The sequence below is a fragment of the Emydura macquarii genome, unplaced genomic scaffold (genome assembly GCF_026122565.2).
Source record: "Emydura macquarii macquarii isolate MOO-44397 ecotype Brisbane River unplaced genomic scaffold, CSIRO-AGI_Emac_v2 contig_691, whole genome shotgun sequence".
In the NCBI taxonomy this organism is placed as follows: domain Eukaryota; kingdom Metazoa; phylum Chordata; order Testudines; family Chelidae; genus Emydura; species Emydura macquarii.
Genome location: NW_027130828.1, coordinates 10,206,207 through 10,218,312, shown reverse-complemented (window position 1 = coordinate 10,218,312; position 12,106 = coordinate 10,206,207). Strand labels below are relative to the sequence as shown.

The window sequence follows — 12,106 nt, the reverse complement described above, 5'->3', positions numbered from 1 at the left end:
TTCTGTGGGGGGCAGAGGGGTGGCTGCCCACTGCATCAGAGCTGGCGGTCTGAGTATAGGGCCCAGGTGGCGAATACGCCAGACACCCATCAGTACAGCTGGTGGGCAGCGTTCACTATGAAATACTATCTCTCTGGGCTTTACCAACCCACAGCCGGTCTAGTGGGGGATCTGGAGGGGGCAGAGGGGGCATTTTCCTGTAGCCTTAAACTGCACATCCAGCACTGGAGGGCACCACAGCCCATGGCAGTTTGCCAGCACTAAACATGGCCCCAGTCCTCCAGTCCCTTCCTTTGAAACCAAAGGCTGTTCCCCCTCTCTGCCAGGACCCAATATGGGCTCCACCAGCCTCGTCCCTGCTGAGGCTAGCCAGGCCCTCATCCAAGATGGCGGCGCCCCAAGCCAAGATGGCAGCTCCCACGCGTTGCTGTTGCCAGTAATTGACATGGCGGAGAGAACGCGTGGCTCAGCCCGGCACTGAAGCCTGTACGGAGGAAACGGCCAGGAGCTAAGATGGCGGCCATGGAGATCCGCCTGCCCGTGTCCCGCAAGCTGGCGGGCCAGAGCCTGGCGCGGGGGAGCGACAAGCACCTGGTGGCTCCGGGGGACACGATCACCACGGACACGGGCTACATGAGGTGAGCGGCGGTGGGGCCCTTCCCCCACCTCAGAGAGACTGCGGCTGTGGGGCAGGGTCCCTTATCCCCCCGGACATGGGGCTGCGGCACAGCCCCCCCTCCTCAGGGTGTGGGCTGTGGGGCAGGGTTTTCTGTCCCCCTGCATCCCAGTGGCAATCCTCCTCCCCTGCCCCCCATCCCAGCAGTGAGGCTGTGGGGGGCAGAGTCCCTTATCCCTCCCACTCTGCGGCTGTGCTGCAGCCCCGTTCCTAGGGCTATGGGATAGGGTGCCGTCCCCCACACCATCCCAGTGGCAGAGGTTACTGGGAATTAATAGGGTTCTCCTTCAATCCCAGTTTTTTGGGGGGCTGCTTGTTCCTCTCTGCCCCCCTTCTACGTAGGGCCCTAGCATCATTTTTTCGGGGCCAGTACAAACATGTAACACGGGCCCCCTCCCTCCCACACCCCCATCCCTCATCCCATACATACAATCTCATGAGCCATGAACATTTTTTTCCTCGTGGTAATGGGGGTTGTAGCCTGGGCTGGACCCCCAGGGCCTCTGGCCCCGGTAAAGTGTTCCCTTCCCCTCCCCTCTCCATGTGGGGCCCTGTTTCTACTCCCAGAGTTGAGTTGCAGACAATCAAGACTTGAGGCCGTGAGTCACTGTGGTTACTCAGGGGATCCCTGAGCAGTTGCTTGCTCTGCCCTGCTTGGGTTTCCTCTCTAGCTCACCTTGCTGGCAAAGGAGGGGTGGGGTTGGGCTGTAAACTTCTCAATGCCCCAGTCTGTTGCTCATCTTGTGCTTAGAGCTGGCCCTAAGTCACTCTCCCTATAGCAGTGTTGGGGAGGGAGGGGCTGATAGTCTCACTTAAAGCTTGTCCACTTGTGCCACATTATGATGGAGGCTGAGCTGTGTCACCACCTGCAGGTATCTTTATTTCACAGACTCCTCGCTGGAGAGAGACGTATCTCAGCCCTAGAGTGGTGGGGAAATAGCCCCCTTTCAGCTTCCTGTTTTAATTCTAGTTTGCTTGGGAACTCTTCTCCTGATAACTCCATGACTACTTTAAGCCTGGGGTGCAAAAGCATGGATTGGCAAGTCCTGGGATGGTATGGATGGCAGATATATGTGTGGATGTTTGATGTATTCTTTTTCGGCAGGGGCCATGGCACGTATATGGGAGATGAGAAACTTGTAGCATCTGTAGCAGGTGCTGTGGAGAGAGTGAACAAACTGATCTGTGTCAAAGCTCTGAAAACCAGGTGAGAACTGGCTTTGAGGCAGAAGCCGTTTTCTGAACCTATTTAGAAATCAGATGTTCCTTCTGTGTGAGGTATTCCAGTTCCTGCGTTTCCCACTTAATGATTTTAGAGAGGGTGGGTGTAAGCCAACAGATGGTCTCACTGTGTGCCCAACAATGGGAGACGTTTGGAAATGGGTTGGGATGAATGTAGAAATTGCCAGACTTTATCACATCAATGTTTCCATCTGCACCAGACTGGTGGATTTCATAATCATATTAATCATGGATTATTAGACCAGAGGGGTCCATTAGATCATCTAGTCTGACCTGCGTGTAACAGGCCAGAGAATTTCATCCACTTACTCCTGTACTGAGCCCAATTAGAAATCCCTGGAAATAAATGTTAGTACTGGAAACGCTGCTGCTACAGTTTGCATAGACTCCAGAGCTGTGACGCTTGCCAGCTAGGTCCTGCTTGTGTTTTTAATCAGTTTAGTGCTGATACATACACCTGAGTCAAGCAGTGTGTCTGAGCTGCTCTGGGAAGAGGTGTGCTTGAACAGATTTTCCTTTTCTTGTCTTGCTCCCAGGTATAACGGGGAAGTTGGTGATATTGTGGTTGGGAGAGTCACTGAGGTAAGGCACAAGGAGATCTTGGCCTCTGTTCCCTGTTAATGACTCGTTTTCCTTGACAACATTCTAAAACCAGAATTAAACTTGTCCTACATTTAAAATGTAAGAGTGCTAGAGATATGGTTTCATATTGAGAACACAGGACAGTCATTGGTGCATCTGTGTCTGATCTATGACATTTCTAGTGCACCCAGCACCTTAGCATCCAGGCTTTTTAGGGCCCGCCCCTGGGCATTGAGGGAATTCAGCATCTTTCTGTATTGGGCCTTTCCTGTTTTAAGATCCTGAATTCTCATCACTGACCCAATTATCTGTCCACCAGGTTTTGATCTGCTAAGGCACCTGTGGTCATCTCTGAACCAGTTTTGAACAGGACAGGGCAATTGTGCAGCCAGTCTTTTTAAATGGAGTTTTTCTAATGACCCACAATGCAGCTATGGTCAACTTCAGACTATGTCGCATATCCTTGACGAGAGCCCACTGACTTATTTTGATGGCGGGCTACCGGCGTTCTATCTGGGTGATGATGATGCCATCAAATAGCTGGGCACATTGTGTATACACTGATATATATGCTGCTGTATAACCTTAAGGAAGTCATTTCCCATCGTAGAATGGAGATGAAAGCCTCCTTGATTAAAGGGACACTGTTAATGTAATGTGTAGTTGGAGTCTTAAAAATTGAGTTAAAAAGTGGTTTTGTGTGCTACATCTGTCCCTGAGTCCCCCTGTTAATGTTCTCGCTGGATGTGTGTATGGGGTGGGTTATGTTCACACAGATAGAGACCAGGACAAATCTTCTCACTTGCTCTGTATGAAGTTCATTGGTTGGTGTGGATTGCTAGGACTACAGTCCCCACTGGCCATAGAAAGTCCTGCTCCATTGATGAGCACATGCTTGATGTTTCAGAGTAAGTAACAGAGGAATTTCTCTCACCTCCCCCTTAGGTTCAGCAAAAACGATGGAAGGTGGAGACCAATGCCAGGCTGGATTCAGTCTTGCTTCTTTCATCCATGAATCTGCCAGGAGGGGAGCTGGTGAGTGAAAGCCCAAGTAATGTGTTGCTGGATTATTTTCTTGCCACTTAAAAGCAGCAGATGCAAGAAGCTAGGCACTGAGATGAGCTGCAGGGCTGCGTATCACTTTCCCCAGTTGCTGTTACGAATGCAGCATTGTGCTTGCAAATCTGCAGGTTAATCTGCTGTCCCCCTTTCCAGGACCTTCTGCACAAAGGCAGCTCATCCCAGGAAGCGCCATTCCTTCCATATAACTGATACCCTCCGTGGATATTGGCTGTCCTTCGAGCTGGAGGAGACATACCCACGTTAGCCCTGATCGAGCTAGCATGCTAAAAATAGCATGTAGCTGCATCAGCCAAGAGGGCGGGCCTGCTAGAGAGCTAGGTTTGTTCTCAGGCCAGCTAGCCCCTCCTGTGATGTAGCTACACTCCACTTGTAGCATGCTGGCTAACGCAAGTATGTCTGCTCAGAATCACATTCCCAGCTTGAAGTGTAGACGTACTCAGTGAAACCAGCCCCCTCAGAGGGGCAGCTGTTAACGTACCATCTCTGAGCTGTGGCATGTTTTACACTGGGTTATAGGAATCATGGCTCTCTGAGATAGAAGAGAGATTTTTGGATCCCATCCAGTCAGCTACCCTCATCCTGGCCAGGCAGGATTGTTTCTACAGTATGTTTTCCAGTGCCTTACCCAATCGAAATGCATCCAGCAGCACGGTATCCCTCGGAAGGCTCTCTTATCTATAGAAGGAGGCAGGTGATAGGATTAGAACTGAGGTACAGGTGCTCTACCTGCTGATCTAAGGAGGCCATGTTCCCTAGCTTGTGGTGGCAAACACTTGTGTGGTGGGCGGAAGAAGAATGGATGGGGATCAGCTGAAATTGACTCTTTCACATAACATTTCCTGCCTTTGTGCTTTTCAGAGGAGGAGATCAGCAGAGGATGAGCTTGCAATGAGGGACTATCTACAGGAAGGGGATCTTATCAGCGTATCCTTCCTTCATCTGCATTCAGGCAGGAGACGGCTGGGTGTCTTGGGTGCATAGGCAAATGCCAGCAGTTTAACTCTCTCTTAATCAGAACACGAGCCTTCCTTTTTCATATGTGTGGCCTGACCCAGAGTTCTCTCCTTCACCACTGCCTGGAATAGGTGGGACAGCAAGGCGGGGCATGAAGGATGTTACACTCACCTTTGTTTCTGGCTAACGTTTTTCCTCCTTCCCAGTTCTGTCTGACTTTAGTGTTTACGCAAAAATGGGACCTAAATGTATCATGGTGTAAACCCTCCAGCCAAGAGCACTGGACAACCTCTCTGTCCTAGGATGACTGCTGGAGGGAAACAGCCTGCACACACCATCCCTAAAGGCAGAGATCATCTGCTGGCCATTGTGGGAGAGACTCAAGCTTAGACTCTAACCTGTCTTATCTGGCTGTCTCCCAGGCTTATCAGGCTGGTTCTGCTCCTGGTCTGGACACTCTTCCCTAAATCCTTCACCTCCATTTTGGTGGTTCTGCTCTGCATGTTTGCCCTCCCTCCCCACTTCCCAAGGACTAATTGTTGGAGTGCTAGCCAGGGGATGGATGTGGCCTTATGGGCGTGTGTTGTCTTGAGGCAGGGATGCCACTTTTTGACTCTGTAGCACGATCCTGTGTGAGGCTGCCAGGCTGAGAAAAAAAGACTCAGCTCTGAACCCTAGGCTGGCCTGAAATGACAAGGAAAGTACCATCAGATGGTAATGCTGAGGATTGGTGGAGAACTATGGGGTAAAGGGAAACTCCACCTAATATTTCATTTGTGGATTGCCCAGCAGGATATGGGAGGTGGGGGAGCAAAGGCCAGTGCGGCTGGTTGGAGGCAGACTTCTCTTTTCCTTAAGCGGCACTGACAGGCAGAAGTCCAGGCAGTATTTTCTGATGGGGCTGTCTCACTGCACACGCGGAGTCTGAAATATGGGAAGGTGAGGTAATGTTCAGACCGCGGCTTTTCATTGTCACTGGAATTGTCTGGCCATACACCAGTGTAACTGAGAGCAGAGTTGGGTCCCGAGTGTGGAGTCCTTCATCATGAAGGGTTCTAGATAAGATGTTGTTACTAACCTGTATCTGCAGGCTGGAAAGATGGAGGGGCCTGGGCCCAAAGTGAAATAAAATGCAGAGTTCCCCACTGTGAAATGAATCTCGTCAATTTGCCCTTTGGCCCTCCCTATCAGCAATTACAGACTGTGAACCCTCCTGCTGGGTCTGGGAGAAATGGCTCTTGGCTGAAACTGCCTGACAGTTTTTCTCCAGAACCCCTGTGACTTTTCCTTCTCTCTGTCACCCCAGGACTCTGTTTGGGTCTTTATGTGTTGGCATTTATCTCTGGTCTTGTGTGTGGAAATAAGCCAATGGGCCTTTTGAACATAGGCTGCAGTTCAGGGTTGTCAGACCTGGGATATTAGCACTTAAAAGCTGAAAGCTCTGCATACTGACTCTACAAAGGGTGAAGGACGGTGACTGGATCATATGGGAATATGTTCCGTTAAATGGAGCCCCTCTCATTCTTTGCCTTTTGGGAGAGCTGGATGGTGTGTAGGTATGATCAAGATATTAGTAATTTTCTCCCTGAACACTTCTGTAGCACTCTTTGTCTTCAAAGCACTGCCTGGGCATTAGTTAATCCTCCCAGCCTGCTGCAGACAGGCAGGCTTGATATCCCCATTTCACAGACTGGGACAGCAAAGCCTGGCGTTGAAGTTGATTGGCTCCCAGGCCACAAATGGAATTGGTGTCAATGGCCTGGCTCCCAGAGCTGTGCTCAGTCGTATTAAGTGTCGTGCTCTCCTCTTCAGCTTGGCCAGGGTGTGCTCGTTCAGGTTTCTCCCTCCCTCGTGAAACGCCAGAAGACTCACTTCCATGATCTGCCCTGTGGCGCCTCCGTGATCCTGGGCAACAATGGCTTTATCTGGATCTATCCAACACCTGAGCAGAAGGATGAAGAGGCGGGGGGCTTCGTCACCAATCTGGAGGTAAGGAAACTGCTTCAGGGGTGGTTGGGATGGTTAGTTGCTTGTCAAAAGGCCTCTTTATCAAGCTATATTTCAATAGCCTGGAGCCAAGAAACAGGACCCTAGTATCCATGGTAAGGGGAGCCCATGTCCAGGGAAAGTGCTAATCTAGGGGCTTGCAAACATTTCATGGTGTGGCCCACACCTAAATAAAGAGAGAGTCACAGGAGCATCTCCCCTTCTGCTCACAATTGCGGGATGTCCTGGGGGACACTACAGCAATTGCTTCCGCGGAACACCTGAAGAAAGTATGTATAGCTGTAGCGGTCTGCTAATGTGAATTAGCAGCTGGAAACAAGGAAGCACCATGTGAGCAGGCAGATCTCCGGGAACCACCACTAGACCACAGCTGGCTCAGTCAGCACCCCCAGCATCCTGTGATTTGTTCACAGATCTAACGCACAGTGAATGACTAGCCTAATTCCTCGCTCTTTAATATTGACCAGTAAACCCCATTCATCCTAGCTGAAACAATGGACTGTTCCATTAGTACTGCCTTTGGGATGAGTTGGCTTGTGTGTGGAGATTGCCAGGGACTTTTCCTTGCACAGGGACAGCTGCCTAGCTTCATGGTAATAGTCTCTTCGACCGTGTGGGATGCCTGGTCTTAATGTTTGATCCTGATCTCTCTCATCCCTCTGGTGTGTGGTGCAGACTTGGCACACTCAGCCCATTTCAGGAACAGCATCAGTGGGCTACAAAAAATACAGTTTGGCTTTTGGATGGAAGAACATTGCCCAAGACATGGAACTTTGGGTGGCGAGGTGAAGGGAGGTACAAATGGGGAATTGGGGGACGGATTGTCTGTCAGTATTCAGGCGCCTTTTATGATGGAGCATATCATGGGCAGTGGAGTTGCTGTTGACCATAACTGCTAGAGCACATTCCTTCCATGGCAGAGTGGAAAGAACCCAAGATTCCTGGCTCCCAGTCCTTTCTCTAATCACTAGTTTCCCCTGCCTCCTTAGATATTTGAATTCCCTTTCAGGGTCGGAAGCTGTATTACATAGATGATACAAGTTACTGGATGTGGTTTTATGTTTGGGGTGAAGCTTTCATTATAACAGACCTCCGGTCCTTCCCTGTGAATTCATCCCTTTCTTTCTCCCATTCACTCTCTTTTCCCTTTTGTCCTTGCTTCCCTCTCAGCCAGTCCCCTTACATGACCGGGAGGTAATCTCACGACTCCGGAACTGCATCCTGGCTCTGGTTGCTCAGAAGCTGATGCTCTATGACACCAGCATCTTGTACTGCTATGAGGCCTCCCTTCCCCATCAGGTACTGAGTCCAGTTGCTGCTTTCTTCACTGTACCCCAGAGCCAGTAGGATAGTGCATAGCTTCATTTCCTGGTATCCACCCTGAAGGTCCTTGTAGTTAATGGCAATATGATGTCCTCTGTTATAGCAGGAAGCAGGTTGCTGTGGAACGGTTGGGATGGGGGTGGATTGAAGATCCTACATCTGGTAATATTCAGCTAGGGCTCCATAGTAACATTACCTCCTTCGCTGGCAATGACAAGTTTTCTTCCCTGGGTGAAAGAGCAGCCCCTTCTTGTCTGATCCCGACTGGGTTTGGAACAGCACCAGGCTGGGGTGGAGTGGTGTGAGAAGAAGGAGGTGGCCCTGTCTCATGTACAATGGACTGGAAGCCCAGAGTTTTGTCTGCTCTCTCTCATATGCACGTCCTCTTCCAGTGCTGGAAGATTCCTGGTGTTAGACTTTCTGTAGCAGTCAACACCTCTCTGCCCCATGATTTGTTAATGATTTTAATGCCATATGCTACGACAGAGATGCCATCAACCAGTCTTCATCGTTCTCCTGTCCTCTCCAGTCTGACACAGACTCTGAAATGTCTCCTGCTTTCATGTCCAGTGTCAGCCTCCCAGGCACGATGGGACGTGCAGTCAAGTTCCACCTCCCATATAATGCTCCCTCCCTCTCGAAGCATATGATTCAAGACGGGCTGTAGGGTCTCACTCAGCACCCTCAACTCCTCAGTAGGTATCTGACAATCAGGCGGGACTCACTTAGTTACCCAAGGGTATGAGAAAGGAAAGTTGGCTGTCATGACTTGGAGCATCTGTCGTGATTGTTATCAATAGAGTCTAGTTGGGCCACAGCCCAGGGTGTTTCCGTACACTGTATTAATGCCTGCATGTCATGCAACTGACATGGCCTTGTCCACTTTATTGGGGGGGGGGAGGTCACAATTGCAAAGGTTGCATTGCAGACGTTGCTCTTCTTCTTGCTGCAGATCAAGGACATTCTCAAACCAGAGGTGATGCAGGAGATTGTGCTGGAGACTCGGCACAGACTGTTGGAACTGGAGGGATGAGGGAGGAAGGCATGGCAGCTTGGAATCCCACCAAAGCAGCGTCGACTCCCCAACTTCTTGCATTCCCCACACTCCTAAATGTCATTCCAGAGCTCAGAAAATACCTGACTCCCCTTGTCTCACTTCCAGGATTCCTTCTGGTTTTTAGGGCAATGTGAACCCCTCAACCTGCAGATGGACACATGGCCTTTGTGAAGAGCAGCTGCCACTGGGACATACCCACCACAGCAACTAGTCTAGTGAGCTAATGTGCCTCTAAAATGCCCCAAACGTGGTCCACAATGTTAGAGGATAGAGGAAACAACGTATTTTGTTTTGCCTTATGCTTTCCCCCTCTAGGCTCGTGTAGCCAGTCGTCGATCTTGACGGTGATAGGAGCGCTACCAGTGCATCCTTTTGTGAAAAGACACATTCTTCCCCTCCAGTCCTTGCCTTTTCTACGCTTACAGGATAGCGCACAGAATGGTACAGAAACCCGTTGGTGCCGGGTGGCATTCTCACTGTGCACTGGTAGTAGTTTGGCAAGGCTGCCTTGATCCTCCAGGGCAAAAGGCATTTTCCTATCCCATTCCCGGACGGGATGATCCCAAGCATTTGATTTTGGAGGTCTGACACTGTGAGTTTCTCTGGTCGTGAAGGATTCAACTGTTGTTTTCTACTAGAGATTTTTTTTTTTTAAATTGTCAATAAAGAATGGTTTGTGCGAGAGAATCTGTGCGTCCTTCGTGTTTCAATGAGCAGGTGTCTCACTGGGTCTCACGAAGGAGCCACTCTCAGCTCAAGGCCTCCCTCTCCCAGGAGTCGGTGGCTGCACTACACACTGCTGGCTCCAATCTCTTTGTTCTGCCTGCGCAGACGTGGCTGAAGCATCCCTTGCTAAGGGACCACTGAGTGCCTTTCCCTACCTCCATGGGGTCCCTGGCTTCGCACGGGGCTCCTGCGTGCTCTTCCTGTGCTCACTGTGGCATTGCTTGCAGTGGCTCATTCACCATAGCTGCTTCCCTGAAGGATCCCTGGGGGAAGTAGGTCAGGACAGCCTATCCATGCCTTCCTGAGGGAGATGGCAGGACCTCTTGGCCCTTTAAAATGTGGGTCTTCCCTGGGATCCTCAGGAGAGTTAGTGGTTAGAGCAGGGTATGTTGAGTCAAGATTCTTGTTCTGGTTCCTGCTCAGCCTCTGTCACTTCTTTGTGCCTCAGTTGTCTATGTCTGTAAAATGGGGATAATTCCTGCTTCATAAGGGGGGGGTCAGAGACTGAAATAACTGGCTGTAAAGTGCTTGGGGATTCTTGGTGCTGTGTCAGTGCTTATGACCCTTGCATAGGCACAGGGCTGGCTGTGATGGGCCCACTGCAATGTGAAAAGCCATTGACAGGAGCCAGAAATTTGCTCCAGGACTTCCCATGGGAACCAGAAATATGCCTCAGCTTGCCTTCCATCTCCTTCAGGTTGCCTCGTGCAGTTGCGTCTGACTAAGCACTAGGTGGCAGTTTCCACTCAAGTTTGCAGAATTTCAGCCTGCTGCACTAAGCTTCCTCTTGCATTTTCCGTCCCACAGCTGTTAAATTAGTGTGTTGCATGTTTCCTGTCATGCACTCCACCTAGCAAGACTCAGAAACCTTGGGAAGCCAGAGCTACTATCTGCACTTCAGCTTTGAGAGCATTTCTTACTAAACACTGCAACACATACATCATCAAGCTGGGGGGAAAAGTCTGTGGTTAGATTGCAGCCTGTGAATGCTACAGTTACCTCTGCCATTCACATATTCATGGGGGAAAACAACCCAAGATGACTTAATCCCGGGGTGTCCACAGTTACCCTGTGCATGCTAGAATTGTTTAGCAGCATTTGTTTTTCTTGTATGATAGCAAATTATATTTTTTTACCCAAGTCTCTAAGAGTCAAGATTTTATGTTTGTTGCTTGTGGGGGAAGTTTGGGGATTTTTGCCCCACTTTAGTATGTAGCTTTCAGATGCTATGGGGTGTGGAACAACGTAAGTAGCAAGACAGTAGTCAGCATGGTTTCTGCTTTCCAATGGGGTTGGCTCAGGCAAAATGAGGTCAAGTCAATTACTGACATTTCAACCTGTAGCCTTATCTGTCCTCTCTGCTTTTAAACCATGGTCAGCATCTTAGCCTGGTTTGAAAGTGGGCTGGGGGTGAAATTATTGGTCTTTGCTGCCTCCCAAGAGGGCGTGGTCAGCTAGTATCCGGAAAGGGCTTGATTGAGATTTGCTATGTGAATGTAAAATACTGCCATGTTTCAGTATCTCTGGCAACCTCACTGGACACACCGTAATGGTTCTGGGAGGGAGGGAGGACTGCAGGTGGGTTAACCTTTTCTTGGACATGGTTTAGCTAATATGGTTGTGGGATGTGAGGGAAACCAATTGCTGAATGAGATTAGTGCCAGTGGATTGGCTTGGATTTAGAGCCCTGGACCATCCTTCCTCCCAGCATTCTCCCGTGACCACAGGACATCCTCTTGCCACCTGCAGGCTCAGGTTCAGGGATGGAGGAAGCAAGGAGCACGTGGTGACTCTCGCGTGGGTCTCTAATCACAATGGCCTGTGTCAGCCTCCAGTTTTAGAGGAAGAACAAGGAAGGGCATCTCTCTATCAAACCATGGAGCTTCTGTTATAAAACTGCCTTCCATGCCCCAGTTTCTCTTCCCCCAGGCCCCATCTCCCTCTCACATGCACGTGGGTCACTTGTGTTAATATGAGTGGATCTGCAGCCAGAGGTGGGTGAGAAGTTACTTAAAAATCTAGCTCATCTGTTTTAGATCTGAGCTTTTGGTTTAGTTTTGTTTTTAGCATCAGAAGTTTCCAGCACTTAGTTAGATTCCTCGGGCATGTCTTACAGGTGAGGGGATATGAACATACCAGTTACTGTGAAGACAAATAACTAACTCATTCATGTTGGGCAGGGGCCCCTGCACAAAAGCATCAGCAGCAGGTAAGTGGCTATTTCCTTTTCTGTGTTCTAAGCAATGTAATCTGATATTTTTTCTAAATGGTAACTAGAGGGCGCCCCTGGTCTGTGCAAATCCTGCTCGTGCTCCAAACCCACAACTAAATCCCGCAGCACGTTTGCAGCGGGCATTTCTGGGGTTCACAAAGTCTCTTTATTCAATTCCTGAACCAACGTGTTCCCTTAGCGGAGTGGGTCACTTTTGAGTCCTGCCCTTCTCTAGTACTTGCAC

General features: G+C 49.9%; 1 protein-coding gene across 1 annotated transcript; it reads left to right on the top strand.

Moving 5' to 3' along the window:
• The first annotated feature begins 414 nt into the window (after positions 1-414).
• Positions 415-9,605, top strand: EXOSC2 (exosome component 2). Its single transcript, XM_067541616.1, has 9 exons — positions 415-638; positions 1,782-1,883; positions 2,455-2,500; positions 3,446-3,535; positions 4,442-4,507; positions 5,408-5,476; positions 6,350-6,526; positions 7,715-7,843; positions 8,820-9,605. Exons 1-9 carry the CDS (start codon positions 514-516, stop codon positions 8,898-8,900), a joined length of 885 nt encoding a protein of 294 aa, XP_067397717.1. The 5' UTR covers positions 415-513; the 3' UTR covers positions 8,901-9,605.
• Positions 9,606-12,106: the final 2,501 nt, after the last annotated feature.